The 16,765-nt window shown below is 48.0% G+C and overlaps 1 protein-coding gene across 2 annotated transcripts in view; it reads right to left on the bottom strand.

Moving 5' to 3' along the window:
• The window catches only part of LY96 (lymphocyte antigen 96), a 327,458-nt gene extending 312,364 nt beyond the window's left edge, over positions 1-15,094 (bottom strand). Inside the window, exon 1 of one of the 2 annotated variants that reach the window (XM_069621219.1) lies at positions 14,937-15,094. In XM_069621219.1, the coding sequence (XP_069477320.1) occupies positions 14,937-15,054 (118 nt within the window). In that variant the 5' untranslated portion in view covers positions 15,055-15,094. The remainder of the gene's footprint in view (positions 1-14,936) is intronic. The other variant, XM_069621218.1, reaches the window with a different exon arrangement.
• Positions 15,095-16,765: the final 1,671 nt, after the last annotated feature.

The following is a 16,765-nucleotide window of genomic DNA, read 5'->3' as shown; positions in this document are numbered from 1 at the left end:
AATTAAAAACAGTATGGAATTCGAAATTTCAGAAGATGGCAATCCAACCCACTTTATGCAAACAGTGGTAGGTAAGCTAATGGAGCCCAATAAAGTCTTAAAAATGATTGCTATTGCAAACCTTTATTGGAATTCAGCAGTCAAGTCAATGAACAACTTACCAGAGCGGGTCAAGGTTTGGGTGGATGAACAGAGAATGAAGTGGGATGATCACCACCTAATCTTGTGTGGAGACCTGAATGCCCACTGCGAAAATAAGGACGGTTATGGGACAGACGAAGATCCCATCAGAACAACTGTCCTAAAAACTCAAGGTTCACAGTGGAGAAATGCTAAGAAATATCTACATCTTGATTAGTAACAACGAAGATTTGACCAAAGATAATTCTACTTGGAGAGGTAAAAAAGGTAACGCCACCATAGATTATATAAGCGTGTGACAGAACATCCTGAACGACCAAACAACTATGTCTGTCAAAAATAAATCACAGAGCGACCATAACTTGCTAAGTATGAAGTGGAATTGCAATCCTCCACGAATTATGATAAAATATTCAATGGACCTAGAAGTGACGTCGGGACGCAATAAGTTGAGAATTAGACAGACACCACTACCCGTGCTGATGAGTAGAATAGCCACAGCAATCGACACGTGTCTCATGGTGTAGTAGTACTGTCGGAACTGCTAACAACATTCGAGACAAAAAACAATGGAATGAAAAAGCCAGGCTTTACCCATGTTCACACTTACGATCAGGCGAAAAGGAATCAGAAGTGGTCTATGCAATCACAAATTCGATTATCAAAGAAGGGGTCGGCAATGCAAAAAGCCATAAAAATAAGTAAAATAAAACAGAAATATAGAAATTGGCGAAAGTTCTGGAAAAAAACCATCTTACACCAAGACTCTGCAAGAAGCTCTAGCGACAATCTCTATCTCGGCCGCTAGTTGGACCACGCATTTCTCCAAATTTTTTGACCCAGAAATGTATGAACCCCGTGAAGAGAGCCAGAGCGAAGATACATGGAGCCAATTAAATATAACAACTGAAGCAATTGAAGAAGTAATAAATATACTTAATAAATCAAGGGCCCCTGGCCCGGATGGGCTGTCGAACATCGTGTTAAAAGAGAATCCCACTGAATGGGCAAAAATTCTAAAAATACTATTCAACCACATAATAAACAGAAAGTGCTGGACTCTTGGAAGACCGCGACTATCATCCCAATTTTTTTTAAAAAGGGGGTGAGAACTAATCCTAGCAACTACCACCCCATTGCACTGCTGGATGTAGTGGGGAAGGTATTTGCTTTCTTCACCTTGAAAACATTGGGCAAATGGAGTATTGAGACCAACCATTGTGACGAATGGCAAAGTGGCTTCATTAAGGGTGTTGGAAACACCTTAAACATCTTCATCATTAACATCATCAAGGCTCATGTAGAGAGATCAAAAGGGAAGAAAGTGTACATGGCGTTTATTGATCTGAGTGAAGCTTTCAACACAGTGAACAGGGCCAGACTGTGGTCAAAAATGCAGAAATGGGGATGCCCTAAATTCACTCGAGAAATTATGCAGGAGCTTTATTCTGACAGCGCCATTAAGATAAGACTCGACAGATCTGGCCTTCTTTCGAAAAAAATAAGGACCAACAAGGGGCTGAAACAAGGCTGCCCCTTAGTGCCAGTCCTTTTTAACTTATTCACTTCACCGTGGCAGATGTATTCAGTAACGTCGGGTGTTTTCCACCAAATATTGGTGGAATAGAAATAAGCCGTGTTATTTATGCGGATGACGTTGGTTTGCTGGACCAAACCCCAGTAAGCCTGCAGTGGCAAATAGAGGCTCTGCAATGGTATGTAGATGAGAACGGCTTAAAAGTCAACCCACTGAAATCCAGGATTATGACCCTTGGTGAACAAGCAGGTGGCAAAAAGAAAAGACCAAATTGTTGGAAACTGAATGGACAGAAGATTCCACAAGCATCATCGTTCATCTACTTGGGAGTATGCCTTAATACGAGCAGAGTTGACACGCCAAGATTAATACACCTAAAATCCAAGGCACAAAACCTTGCAAATCAAGGTAGAGAGCTCATGAGGAAATACTGTGGATACTCCTTAAGATCTCTTATTTCATTCTACAGATCGGAAGCTATACCAATTCTGACCTACCGGGTGTGTCTTCTCATTTCGTGCCGAAAACTGCAATGCAATCGAAGGTTTATTCTGGATGAGGGTGCTAAGAATTCCAAAGAGCACCCCAATACAAGCCCTGAGAATGGAGCTGGGCCTGACTGCAATTAAAATGGTTGTAGTTTGGAAATCGCTAGCCCTGTATCGAAAAACATCAGGAGCACTGGATAAAGGAGGTTTTGCCATGCTGAAAAGGGCTATAATAGCAAATAGTGTGGCGACATTAACAGAATGGAAAAATGTATGCCAGGAGATTTTGGAACAGCTAGGAGAAGATGACTCCACCCTACTAAACAACCCGGACAAAATAAAAAAATAATTATATATCCAAGACTGGATTGTTTTTTTTTTTTAAACTCTTTTTTATTAGTGGTCCAGAAAACACAAAACACAGTTACAGCTTCATTGTGTAAATTGGAGTCAACATTGCAAGGTAAGAGAAAGAAAAAAAAGAAAAAAAAAGAAAACAGTACATATATCATGCATCTTCCCGAGGTGGCGCGTCTACACATCGCCGTCATCATCAGAGATCATGTCACAAAGAAACATTCTGAGGGATCCCCAAATATCCTTAGGTCTGCATACCGAAGGGCGGGTGAGGACAAACTGTTCTTCAGCCTCGTTTACATAAACCAGCTCCGGGAGGAACTGCTTAACAGTGGGTGGCGCCGGATTTTTCCATTGTTGCAGAATACATTTTTTGGCCACTGCACATGTAACATTGAACAGTCTTCTGATCTTTTCGGGGCACTTTCCTATATCTCCGAATAAATATTTCTGTGGAGTCAATACCGGGGGGATTTGCGTGATTTCCTCAAGTATGTCCGCCACCCCCCTCCAGAACCCAGCCACCAACGGGCAGCTCCAATACATGTGAAGCGAGCCAGCATAATCCGCTTTGCATTTAGGGCATTGACCTGGACCATCTTGGCTATCTTGGCCGGGGTATAGTGCAATCTGTTAAGAATTTTAAACTGGATCACACGTAGTCCAGCATTCAGGGAAACCTTCTTGGTAAGAGAACAGTACCTGTCCCAAGTCTTATCGTCTATAGGGAACTGGAGATCTTTTTCCCATTTATCCCTGTTCAAATTAGAAGTGGGTGTGTGCGCTTGTACTAAGGCATATAGGCTGGAGACCCTCAAGCGGTCCACGGCCGTGATCATCTGCACGCAGGGGTGTGTGGGGGGTTCATCAGGGAAAGACGCCCAATGTTTCTGGAAGGCCGATCTCATACGATAGTATTGCAGAACCCTGAGTGGGCCCCTGCCAAGCGCCCCAGTTATCTGTTGAAGGGTAGCAAACTTTCCCTCGATAAACATATCTCCCAGGCGCATCTCGTCATTGGGGTCCCAGGCGGAACGTAGGCAGACATCTTGTGTCGGAGGGATACCAGGGTAGTTCCAGAGGGAGACTTCCGGATTATACAAGGTCGACAATCCCAGTTTTTTAAATATTGCCCTCCAGGCACCAATCGTGCAACTTACTGGGTTGAAATCGCATGTATCCCCATAATGAGTATCAAAAATTACAGACTGTATGTTCGTGGGGGAGGTGGTGAGCTCTTCTATATCCACATGCGGGGGGGCCCCAACCCCGGAATACCAATATTTAGAGAATTGGGCCTGGGACACATAATAATACAGTTCAAAGTCGGGTGCCGCTAGGCCACCCGAGGAGTATGGTTCAATTATCTTACCCCACCCTATTCTAAGAGTCTGCCCATGCCATAGGAAGGCTGTAGCCATTGACCTAAGTTTAGTGAGAAAGAGTGTTCCCGGCCAAATCGGTATGTTCACAAACAGGAACAATAATTTAGGTAGAACTATCATTTTAAGAACTGCTATCCTGCCATGGAGTGATATCGGAAGGCGGTCCCATAATAGCAGTTTAGTCTTCAAGGACTGTAATGTGACATCGTGATCGTCAGTGTATAACCTATTTTTCCCGTGCGAAACAATTATTCCCAGATATCTGATGGACTCATTGGACCACTTCAGCCCGCCCAAAGAGCCAGGGCAGCCTGTTGCCAGTGTGAGAGGGAAAACCTCTGACTTATCCTTGTTTATGGAGTAGCCAGAGTGTGCAGTAAATTCTTGAATCTCCGCCAATATGGGCGCTAGGTTGTTTTCCGGTTCACGGATATATAAGAGCGTGTCATCCGCGTAGAGGGATATTAGCTGGGTGGCCCCTTTCAGGTTAATGCCCCTGTTGGAATGCCGGAGCCTAACCGCTATTTTTTTTTTATTTTTATTTTTTTTATTAACGTTTTGTTTATAGTTTTACAAAAAGCAAACTTTTACAAAACTTTCGAAATTTCATAAGTTATTCATTAAAATTTCAGATGACAGACAGATAAATCATCAGCCGTTTCTTTTGCAACTTAAAATTTGGCATTGTTAATTCAGAAGATTACATTGTATCTTTATGATTTGTAACTTCACGCAACCTTCTCATACCCATATTAAGATTGGCCTGCGCAAGACATACCAAAGATTTTGATAAAACACACCTTAAAACCTAACCGCTATTGCCATTGGTTCTATTGTTAGGGCAAACAGTATAGGCGAAAATGGGCAGCCCTGCCTAGTGCCTCTCCTCAATTGGAACATATCCGAGATCGACTGATTAGTCAGAACCCTGGCACCGGGTTTCGTACAGAGCAATTTCACGTACCTAATAAAATTAGGGCCTATCCCAAATGACTCCAGTACTGCTAGTAAGTAGGTCCAGGACACAGAGTCGAAGGCCTTCTCAGCATCTAATGATACGACCACAGCATTCCTGCCCGGGTCAATTTGGGCCATTATGCCAAAGAGCCTACGCAGGTTAAGTGCCGTAGATCTAGCGGGGATAAACCCATTCTGGTCAGGGTGAACAAGTGCAGGGATCGCCGGTAAAAGCCTGTTGGCCATTACCTTGGCGAATATTTTGGCATCTGTATTAATGAGAGATAGCGGCCTATAGGACGACATGTCCTGAGGCGGACGGCGAGGTTTAGGGAGAACAGTTATTAACGCCTCTCTCATGGATGGAGGCAATATGTTACATTGAAGGGATTCCTCCCACACCCGCAATAACAATGGAACAAGCTCAGCACTGTACTCCTTGGAGAACTCTGCACCCAGGCCGTCTAACCCAGGAGCTTTATTGGACGATAAATCTTTAATCGCCTCAGCAATCTCATCTGTAGTGAGAGGTTGGTCCAGTGCAAGACGGGTCTCCTCATGGAGTTTCGGATTCGTCAGTGCTTCAAGATATGCCCTTATCTCAGTAGGCGATTTAGTGTCTCTATTTCTATACAGTTGTTCGTAAAACCCAGCAAACTCAGCATTTATCTCGTTCTAATTTAGTAGCACCGCGTCGTTAGGTGTATGTATGCTGGTCATTCGATTAGGGTGTCTGTTCTGTTTGAGTAATTTAGATAGTGTCCTACCCACCTTGTTGCCCTCGCCATACCTACGGGCTCGGATCAGGGCCGCCATGTACTGTACTTCCCTAGAGGCTAGTTTGCCAAATTCCTGGAGATGTTGTATGTCCGCTAGTATGGCCTTATCATGGGTGTGTGCATAAGTGTCCTCCAGTAATTTCAGTTCACCTTCAGTCCGGGTCAGTTCAGCCCTGACTCCTTTAAGCAGACCCACAGATTTGGACAGTAGTGTGCCTCTAATCTAGACCTTGAAGGATTCCCACACCGTGGAGCACCTATCAACTGAGTCGATGTTAATTTCAAGGAGCTCCGAGATTTCAGCGTGCAACCCCTCCAACACCCCGGGGTCCCTCAGCAAACCCTCGGGCATCCTCCATCTCCTAGGGGGTCTAGGGCAATTGTGAAGTGTGACCTCAAGTGTTATAGGGACATGGTCAGACAGTGTGCGGGACAGTATTTCACAAGACTTTGTTCCAGCAATCAAAGAGGGGGAGACAAACCAGTAATCGATTCTGGACTCGGAATCATGCACCGATGAATAGTACGTGTAACCCCTCGCAGTCGGGTGGAGAACTCACCAGGCATCTTCAAGGGAGAGCTGGGAAAGGACACTTCGCATATTGAGAACAGCTCTACTCGGTGCTCTAATAATCATGCTGGATCTATCAAGTACCTGGTCCATAGCCATATTGAAATCTCCTCCCCAGACTATAGTAGGGATATCGATAGCAGCGATCAATTGGTATGCATCTGTATAAAAGGCAGGATCATCAATGTTCGGACCATAAGTGTTGACCAGCAATATCCGCTGACCTGCAATCGAGCCCCAAACAAGGACATATCTACCCTGAGGGTCTAGTTTATGGCCATCAAGCTGGAGCCCAAGATTCGGGTGTATGAGCGTAGCGACACCCCTGGACTGGGACGAGTAGTTGGTACAGAACCTGGACTAGCCCCAACCAGGCAACATGAACTCGTTATCGGTGCCAACAGTATGAGTTTCCTGTAGCATAACAATTTGGGCACCGTGCCTGACAATGTAATTTCCCACCTTCTTGGCCTTCAAACGATTATTCAGTCCCCTTACATTCCAAGAGGCAAGTTTAACCTTCAGAGCGTGAGCAAAGCTTTACAAAAAAACATGTACGGATAGTAACGCAACCTCTCAGACGCAGTATCAGCCGTTATGGTCCGTGTCAGAGCATTCCAGACTACTTGTTTCAACAGTAACTTATAACCATTTCCCACCTGAACATTCTCAGAACAGAGACCCATGCAGTGGGGGAACCTTACCATTACAAACCATGGGGTTTGAAAAAAACAATCCCCCATTTTCCACCCCCAATCCCGCCCACCACCCTCACCGTCTCCCCCAACTCGAGAGTGTCCGACCCCAAACTTGTGGAATATTCCCGGGGTAGCCATGTTGCCTCACATGACCGCCACCCCCGGCTTCCAGCGCCACCACTCAAAGAAGATGGCTGCCTGTAATATCAGATCAAAGGGACCCGTAAGATAGGGCCAGCAACCACCGGATGTCAAAATACTAAAGTATGTAAACTTAGTCCGCCGGCCGAGGTCTATTGTTCTGGGCAGGTCGCTCCCCTCTTGGAGGGAGGGGTATGGAGGACTCTATATATGATAGGGCTTCAGAGGGGTTCTCAAAAAAGTGCGATCTTCCAGCATGCTGAATTCTCATTTTGGCCGGAAACATCAAGGCGTATGTGATCTGCCGTTCTCTGAGGAGCTTCTTGACCGGTTCATAAGAGCGTCTGCTAGCCTGGACAGAGGCGGAGAAGTCGGGATAGATATGTATACGGTTGCCTTCATAGTGCAATGTGCCGGTCTCTCTGGCTAAACGGAGGATTGTGTCGACTGTGGTGCCCAATAGTATCTTCGTTAGCACTTATCCTGCCTTCAGCCTCGGTGACACGCGCACTCTCCTTATCGATTCTGACCTTCAAGGAGCCTATGGTAGTAACGATCTCATCCAGCTTTGTATTCACAGCCAGGAATCCGTTCTGAACTAGCGTGGCCAGCTTATCCTCCCTGTCCAACACATCCCGTTCGCCCTGTTCTCCCTCATCCAGCTGCGTGCCAATTGTCACAGCGTGGCTAGCAGTATTGGTGAATGTGTCCATAGGGCCCTTCTTCTGGCCACCAGGGGTCTTAGAGGCTCTACTTGACTTGCCCGGCTCGCCCATGTTTATGTCGAGTCTGTGCGTATATTGGATCCGTTGAAGGAACTCCGTAGGGTCGAGGCCCCCACTTCAGGGAGCAGGCACAGGGAACCTCAGCTAAGTGTGGCGGTACGCCACCGCAGGATTGCAAGATCAGGATGGATTGTGTCCTCCCACGTATATGGTGTCCAGCAGAACCACCAGTACAGTGGCTCCCAGGGGTCTTCCCCAGCCGTCAGGGCAGAATCAGAATGGCCACGTGGCAATTGTAGTGAGGGGGTGAGTAATCATCCCAGCCAGCCAGGATCTGACACCGGCAACACGTAGGGTGCACTGCAGACCAATATATAAAGCGACTGCGGGTCTAGAGTGACAGGTAGAAATCAGGGGGTCCGCAGCCCCAGATCAGGAGGTCTCGAGTGGTACTCTGCAACCCAGCACCGGATGCCGCCTCACCAAATGAGTGAGAGGATCCAGGAGTAGTCCCAGTTGTTCAGCCCAGTTGACAACGGCTGCTCGTAGGGTTATCGGCATTCAGCGTCACGGCAAACGTACATCAATCGAAGCACACCGACTCAATAGGTGAGAGCATGGGCTCATCGGTCCATGTGTGTGGTATAGCCAGCCCCCTGCCAACAGGCCAAGCAGAGGGGCTCAAGGGAAGCAAGCGGCGCAGTAGGGGCACACGTTTGCTGAAGGAACTCAGAACCACGAGGGAGCAACCCTCGCGGCCTCGCCAGGGCACCGTGTCCTCTCCTCCCACTCCCGGCAGCAGCTTACTTGTTTCGTCGGGTCCGGCGTTGTCCGGATCCAGCACCGGCAGGAGTCGCGTACCACCAGAGTGAGGGAGGGAGGACAGCCCAGTAGCGACGGGTCGAGGAAGGGACCGGGGCACGGTCAGACCATCCAGAGCAGCGACGAGTCACCCGCGACGTCTTCTCCGCAGGATATCAGAGTCGGGCGCCAAGGAGATAGCTCCGCCCAATAGCGGCCTTCAGCGACCATCATCCACGCCAGTCGGGTAAGTTCCTCCGGAGCCGCGAGTCGGCCCGGGAGCGCCGCCCGTGTCGGCGGAACTTCTCAAGGGCAGAACGCAGCAATGCAGCAACGTGGGGGACTCAAATTTCCACCATCCGAATATGAGCCCGACTGCAACCGGCACATCAAATTACAGCAAGCCAGCCAGCCTGTGTGCGGATCTATAAGCGCAGGATGTAAAGGTGACGCGGGGGCTTCGGGCTTAAGCGGCCATTTTCTCTGTGCGCAACAGCGTCCCCCATCCAAGACTGGATTGTGACGCAAGAAGAGAGACCATCCCTGAGGGGCTACGGGAAACCGTTTTTTGAAGCCCGAAAGCTTAACACTCTACTGAGATACCTTGTGCAATTCCCAAATTGGTTCTTTAGAGACTACATGATGAGATTCAGACTCAACTTTCTTCCAACAGGCGAATTACTTAACAAGAGAAAGAACAATCAATTACCGAACCATTGTAGATTGTGTAAGGACCAAGGCATGGTGGATTCTCTAAAGCACCTTGTGCTAAAATGTAGTGCAATCGACGACAAGAGAAGGAACCTTATGGATGACTTCACAGAGGAAACCGCATTTCACTATCTTTGGCCTTGGTGAAGCTTTTAGTAATAATTTTTTAAAAACTAAATGAAATTTTAATAGAGCCAGAACAGTGAAGCAAGACATTTAGCCGAGTTGGGCTACGATTACAGGGACTAATGTTTTTGTATGTGATTAAAATATGGCTAAAGGTTTGTATATATTTTAAACCAAATAAAGCCATGCCTTTTCTCTTCTTCTAATCCGAAGTGCTGACACCTGCAGGCAGCTCCTGTAACCATGCAGCCGCTACACAAACTGCCTCAGGTGTCAGCATGGCTGGGGCAAGTAGGGGGAGGGCCCCGGCAGGGCCCCAGCTCGGGAGCCTTTTCTGGATACTGTCGGGGCTCGGCTCCGGCCCATTTAAAGCACTGCCAAAAGTGCTACAAAGTACGAGAAACACAAGAAAGCATATTATAATAAAGTTCTTCTCTTTTTATTCCTCATATAAATTGTTTGAGTCATCGTACACTTTAGGATTCAAAACTGCACCGATTGAAAGATCTGCTTGTACCTACTGCTGCCCATGGCATTTTAAAACGTTCCAGTCCACAATGTGAATGCACGTATAATCAGGCAAGTTGGCCTATGCAGCCAGCACTTTGTGACGCAGTTATCATTTTGAAATGGGACTGAACTCAAAGTGGGAGAGCGTGTTTCACCATATGGCAGTGTTTTCTCTGCCTTACTATTGCACAGCCATGTCTCCAGTTAGTTGGTCGAGTCCCCACTTCCAGCTCACTGGTGCCAGACTACTAAGCAGGGGCTATACTTCAGCTAACTCCCAAATGTTCTTCCTCCTGAGAAGTATACTTCAGTGGCTGCAAGATATACAATTCAGCCCATGTCTATATTATATGTTGAGAGACACCTTTCCCGCCTGGTGGTGGAGGGACAGGAGCGTTTCACGAGAAAGCACCCTAGTCGTGTGGCACATTCTGTGGACACTTACCACAACCCAACTTCTCTTCACTGGCTCTAGTCAGCTACTCTCCTCAGAGAGACCTGTAAGTTACAACTATAGAATCTGTCACTTACCTTCCTGTCACTGGTTCTTACTTCTGCCGCCCAAACATGAACCGTTCCATTGTATGCAATTCCCTGGGCACCCTATTGCTCCTCTGACATGAGTAGGGCACTTCAGCCAACATTTTTTATAAAGACGTATGAACTCTTACGGGTTCGGACGTATTAGTGGGTGGACATGAAAAGCGGGGGCTAACCCACCGTGGGAGGGACACCTCTGTGGCTGCCTGCCAGGAAGAAGTCTGCACGATTTCTTTTTTCTTTTTTAGAAAAGATAACACGTCACTATATTTTATAATGCGCTGCACTGCTTCAGCCCCGATCATGATGTCTGGCTGTTGTTGGCAACAAAGTCACAATGTGACCAATTAATTAAATAATGCGTTCTGTGTTTACTTACTGTATAAGATACAGTTTGGGGGGTTCACTATAACACAACTTGTGTAGCGTTTACACCTTTCTTTTGGCAATATATATCTGAACTTAAAAGTCATATTTCTAAGTTTGAGAGGCATGAATGGAACTATCGTGATTTCACATTCCAGGTCGGAGGATGTCAAAATAATTAACCCTCTGGCACCTGACCCCTGTTGCATGTCACCCCTCCTGGGAGCATGGTTTCTCCCAGGACGTGTGCCTTGGTCACATGGTGGTAACCATGTGATCGATCCAGTAAAAGGGACGAGCCAGTTCCGGCTCATCGGTCGATCAAGAGCTGACTTCTGTGTCTTTTGTTTATTGGCACCATGCTGCTGCCGCACAGCCTGCTGAGGCCGTGTCCGCGTGGCCTTGCATCCAGACGATGCCCCTGCTAGGCAACACCATCCCAATGGACTTGTACTGCCATGTGATCATGGCCAGGGTTGCAGACTCGGCCTGGTTGTCCCCAACGCCGAGGCGTTGTGTGCTGGGTGCCCCCAGCCAAGGTGTGTGGTCCGGTGATCCAGATGCCTCAGGGTGCCCCCAGCGGTCCGCCATCTACGGTATGTGGCCGCGGTGATCCGGGTGTCATAGGGTGCCCCCTACAGTCTGCCCTCTGCATGCCTGCAAAGCGGGTGTCTGTCTAGCAGCCCAGGTGATCGGTGTGGCCTGCCCGGAAGCCCATGGGTAGACAGCCACATTGGTGACAAGGATGTGATCCAGGACCCCGTGCTGAGTACAGTGCGGGCTTCTTGGTTCCCATGTGAGGAGGAAGAAGCAGCGTCTGCCGCACAAAGAGATTGGGCTGGGCCTGGTGTGTCCCAGCCCATGGCAGTGGATGTGCGGAGCGCTGAGGTTGGCTGGCGGCTCCCTGCTGTCCCGGAAGGAGGAGGAGGCAAGGAGGAGCAGCGGTATCCTCGCGAGCCCGCTCCCCGCTATGTGAGCGACAAAGGAAGCCTCGCGGAAAAGGGGGCCACAGCGCCCAGAGTCCCAGCACATCAGGACAAAGGCAGCGGTGGCCGCAAAAGAATGGAGCATTGTCTGAGAACACCAGGGCCTGCAGCGGTGAAAGAGGGACAAAGGAAGCCACACGTTGAGGCGTGCGACGGCCCGCCCAGTGGCCCCATGAAGAGACAAAACAAAGTGCACAAGCCGTACGTTGAGGCCGTGTGTGGGTGCGGCAGCCTGCCTAGCGGCCATAACAAGAAATAAAAGGAGTGCACCGAACCGGTGGGAGTCACTGAATTGCTGTGTCTGCACACACTATGTTCCCTGTTGTAGGGGAAAGGAAGGAACAGGAGCGGGCCGGCATCCCCCATTTGCCCATATCCTGGTCTGCATATGTCATCTGCCCTGAAGGCCCACCAATCACGAGCACATAACATGCCGTGAAGGCTCATCAGTCACCCCAGTGAAACGGGGGAAGGAAAAATAAATGCAGTTGGCCCTCCCAACTTCCCGGGCTTCTTCTGCACATGGCCTCATAACATCCCGGTCCCAATGGTGATGATATCTGCATTTAAAGACAAAAGAAGGAGTGGAGGAGGGTTGCAGCTTTCACGAGTGCTTGTGCACCCTACGTCATTGGTGGTGTTCTGCATCAGTCCCGGCGGGGAAGAGGGGAGTGACGTCAATGGCCTGTCATCCAAAACCAGCATCCTGCCACGGTGTGGCCACGGTTCTGCCCCACCATCTAGAAACTAGGCTGAGGTGGCCCCTGGCACCCCCAGGTGCGGCTTTGCGGGCCCTGAACTTTGAGCTGGCCCGTCAACCTGGCAAACCAGCACCCTGCCACAGTTTGCTCCCACCAGACCCCTTAAGTGCCAGGCTATTATGCAAGTCTATGCAAAAAGGACGAGCATACTCGTCCTTGGCACTGAAGACTAGGTCGATGTGGCCCCTGGTGCCCCCATGGTGCGGCTTTGCTGGCCCTTGAACACTGAACTGACGCCAATGGAAGTCGGACTGGGCTCCTGCGGACCTGCAGGTGCTTGAAGGGGACTCAGTTGTCACACCCAAGAAGGCGAAGACGCCGCAGATCTCGGACATGTTAAAAATGGCCCTGCCAAAATGTTGTGTGAAGCTGTGCTGCTGCACTTGGGGGTTTTGTGATGAGGGGTGCCAGGCGCGTATGATGGTATTTTGTCAGAGGTGTAAGTTCCATTCACCCAGGTTAATAAAGGGTGTGCTTGCAGGTGGAGGTTCCAACGTGTCACAAGTACCGCACCAACCCTGACTGTCAACCCCGTGGGGACCAAGGTTGAGGGGGTGGGGTAACCTGGGCTCCTAAAGTGTGTGAAAAGTAGTTGCACATATATTTCTAGTATTGGTATTTGTATTGTGGTGTGATGTCATGTTTAAGTGTTGTTTGGTTTTTATGGAAAAGGAGGAGTGTTGCATGACACCTCTCCTGGGAGCATGGTAGCTCCCAGGACTTGTGCCTTGGTCACATGGTGGTAACCATGTGACCAATCTAATAAAAGTGACGAGCCAGTTCCGGCTTGTCAGTCGATCAAGAGCTGACTCCTGCGTCTTTTGTTTATTGGCACCATGCTAGTGCCGCGCAGCCTGCTGAGGCCCTGTCCACGTGGCCTGCTATCCAGACGGCGCCCCTGCTGGGCAACATCATCACAATGGACTTGTACTGCTATGTGGTCATGGCCAGGGTTTCAGCCTGGGCCTGGGTGCCCCCACTGCTGAGGTTGCTGTGTGCTGGGTGCCCCCAGCCATGGTATGTGGCTCCGGTGATCCGGAGGCCACAGGGTTCCCCCTACAGTGCACCCTCTGAATGCCCGCAGAGCGGGTGTCTGCCTGGTGACCCAGCCGCTCAGTGCGGCCTGCCCGGAAGCCCATGGGTAGGCCGCCAAAGCCCCCGGCTCCCATAGTAAAACATGAACAAACACAATAAATGCAAGCTGTGGCTGGCCCCATATTGATCAGGGGGATAGGCCACCTATTGCATAGTATTACTACGTTGTGTGATTTATTATTAACCAACATAGGTCTAACCAGAATGGCAAGGCATGGTCAAAACTGTTCTATACATGCTAAGGATGGCCTCAACGTGCATATATCAGAAACGAGTATCATGGCGAGTGTAAATACAACAGCCAGGAAAGAACGAGCGTTAACACATCCGGCTCTGCCTCTCTGCTCTGTGTAGCGCCGGCACCGTCAATAACGGGTAGGTCTGCTTGCGGGTGCCATTCCACGCGGCAGGTCGGACCTGCTGGGCTGACAGGCACCCGCGGGCAGACCTCATAGTCTGCCGGTCCGGTAACTACGGTACCGGCAAGCTTATAATGAGGCCCATTCTGTCTGTTCAAAACCACTTCTTTATCTGATCTAAACATCTATTTTAGAAGACGTTTGTAAGGGGAGTTTTGCTCTAAGAAAACCTCATGCATTTCGTCAGATCTCAGCTCTGATATGTTACTAGAATTTGAGGGAAAAAGTGGATATGATCCAGTTTGGCTTTTTTCCAGTTTATGCCACCCCAGGAGTACCGTCTTGTAAAGATGATACAGTTGGCTGCGTGTCAAAGCCTTGGAACAGGCCTAAGCTGGACAAACCAGAAGAGGGGGGATTCACTGCTGGCATATGTTTTTGCATGGCCCCTAAACCCATAATTTGAGAGGCCACTTCCTTTCTCGCCTGTGCTGTGGGGCTGATGGAGTCCTTTGCGAAGAGACAAGCGGCCTCATTACGAAAGCCCCCGGCTCCCATAGTAAAACATGAACAAACACAATAAATGCAAGCTGTGGCTGGCCCTATATTGATCAGGGGGTTAGGCCACTTATTGCATAGTATTACTACGTTATGTGATTTATTATTAACCAACATAGGTCTAACCAGTATGGCAAGGCATGGTCAAAACTGTTCTATACATGCTAAGGATGGCCTCAACGTGCATATATCAGAAACGAGTATCATGGCGAGTGTAAATACAACAGCCAGGAAAGAACGAGCGTTAACACATCCGGCTCTGCCTCTCTGCTCTGTGTATATTTTGATCCCACTACTACAAAATTATTGCCTAGAAACCGATTCCGATTTTGGGTTGTACTTACCGCAGAAAACGTACCACATGTCTATGGTTGCAGTTCTGCACAGGAAGTGTTTCTGTGGCACGGCAGAGAGAGCAAACATGTAGAGACTGAAGAAGAGGCAACGGCCCATAAGTGCCATTCTGGTGACTTGTGAAACAGAAACAGGAAGCAGGTTACATCGTGTTACGATTGCGTGAGGCACCACGCTTCTTTTTTTTAATAAAGACGCATGAACTCTTACGGGTTGGGACGTATTACTGGGTGGACAAAAGCGGCACGTGCCAAGGAACCCACCATGGGAGGGATCCCTACGTGGCTGCCTGCTACGAAGAGAAGTCCGTGCACGATTTATTTTTTATTTTTTATAAAAGATAAATAACACGTCACTATATTGTATAATGCGCTCCGGACTGCTTCGGTCCCGTTCATGCAGTCTGGCTGCTGTTGGCAACTAAGTCACAATGTGACCAATTAATTCAATAATGCATTCTGTCTTTACTTACGGTATAAGATGCAGTCTGGGGGGGAGGGAGGAGGTGGCACTATAACACAACTTGTATAGCGTCATACTTGCCATCCCTACAGATTTAGGCAGTAGGCTACTGCTTTTTGAGCAGTCCTACCGCCTACAGATTTCAGTGACAGATCCTACTGCTTTTTACAGTGGCATGCAATTTATGTGATTCTAAGGCAGGCTCCAGGACAGAGCATGCAACACATTAATTAGTCTGTCTATGCAGTGGACTGGTCTGTGATTACTTTGATTACACTCAGACCAATCTACTGGCCTGACAGCTGCGTGACTCTGTTCTGCACTCTTGCCGGTACAAACCTTAGGTGAACCAGCAGTGAAAGCAAGTGGCAGAGTGTAACACCAACGCACAGCATCTGCTGACAATTTGATGTTAGCATTCAGAATTATACATTTTTAACATTTCAACATCTTTCCATGTTGTGCTGTTTGTATGTTTTGTATTTTCCTGTGACGTCATTGTTATGGGAATTATTATTTTTCAAACTTGAAAAATTCTACATCTTTTTGGTCACAGAATGTTGGCAAGTATGTAGCGTGTACACCTTTCTTTTAGTAATATATTAATCACCTGCAATAACTGAACTTGAAAGTCACCTTGCTAAGTTTGAGAGGCATAAGAAGATAGCTCAGTGTTTTTAGCACTTGCTGTCTGTCTTCATATGCCAAATCACAGTACTAAATCCTGGCAGTGCTGACTTACCTTCTCCTCTCGCTTACTTGAGTGCCTATACTTTGGTGAGAACACCTACTATGCTACAATGTTAGGCAGCAGTGTCCATCTTTGGAATGTATCTGACACCCCCAAGGAAGGGCATAATGCTATGGTCAGAAGAGTTGGTTAAACAGACGTATGGAGACAATGGAGCCAAAGTGTCGACGCTCGCATTCCCGCTTTGTCACCAGTCGTTTCTGTGTTCCTGGCTAGATCTTCTTAACTCTTTGTATACTGCTGTGCTGGCTTCAATAAAAATGTTTCCCTGTTTACATTCTCGGAGCCTTTGTTGGGCTATTGTCTGCTTTTCTTTTAATGTGTGGCATTAGGGGACACTAGACACAATATTACCAACAAAATGTATTGGGCCTCTGATGAGCTTATTTTCAGATCTGCTTAGCTGACAAAAAATGATTTGCTTTTTTCTAGAATTTCAAATGTGTTTCACATCGTAAATTACTATCTGCAATTATGTGCCAAAATGTCTATTAGCAGGTGACTTTATCACACAGTTTCTTTGGTTGGGCATATTTAAATCTTTGAAATGCAGTAGTAAAACACAGATTAAGTTCGTTTAGGTACACATATTGGTAAACTTTCGTT

This window comes from Ambystoma mexicanum, chromosome 5q, assembly GCF_040938575.1.
Source record: "Ambystoma mexicanum isolate Mex_15411 chromosome 5q, UKY_AmexF1_1, whole genome shotgun sequence".
NCBI classification, from domain to species: domain Eukaryota; kingdom Metazoa; phylum Chordata; class Amphibia; order Caudata; family Ambystomatidae; genus Ambystoma; species Ambystoma mexicanum.
The sequence above is the reverse complement of the archived record's forward strand: the minus strand, read 5'-3'. Positions and strand labels throughout refer to the sequence as shown.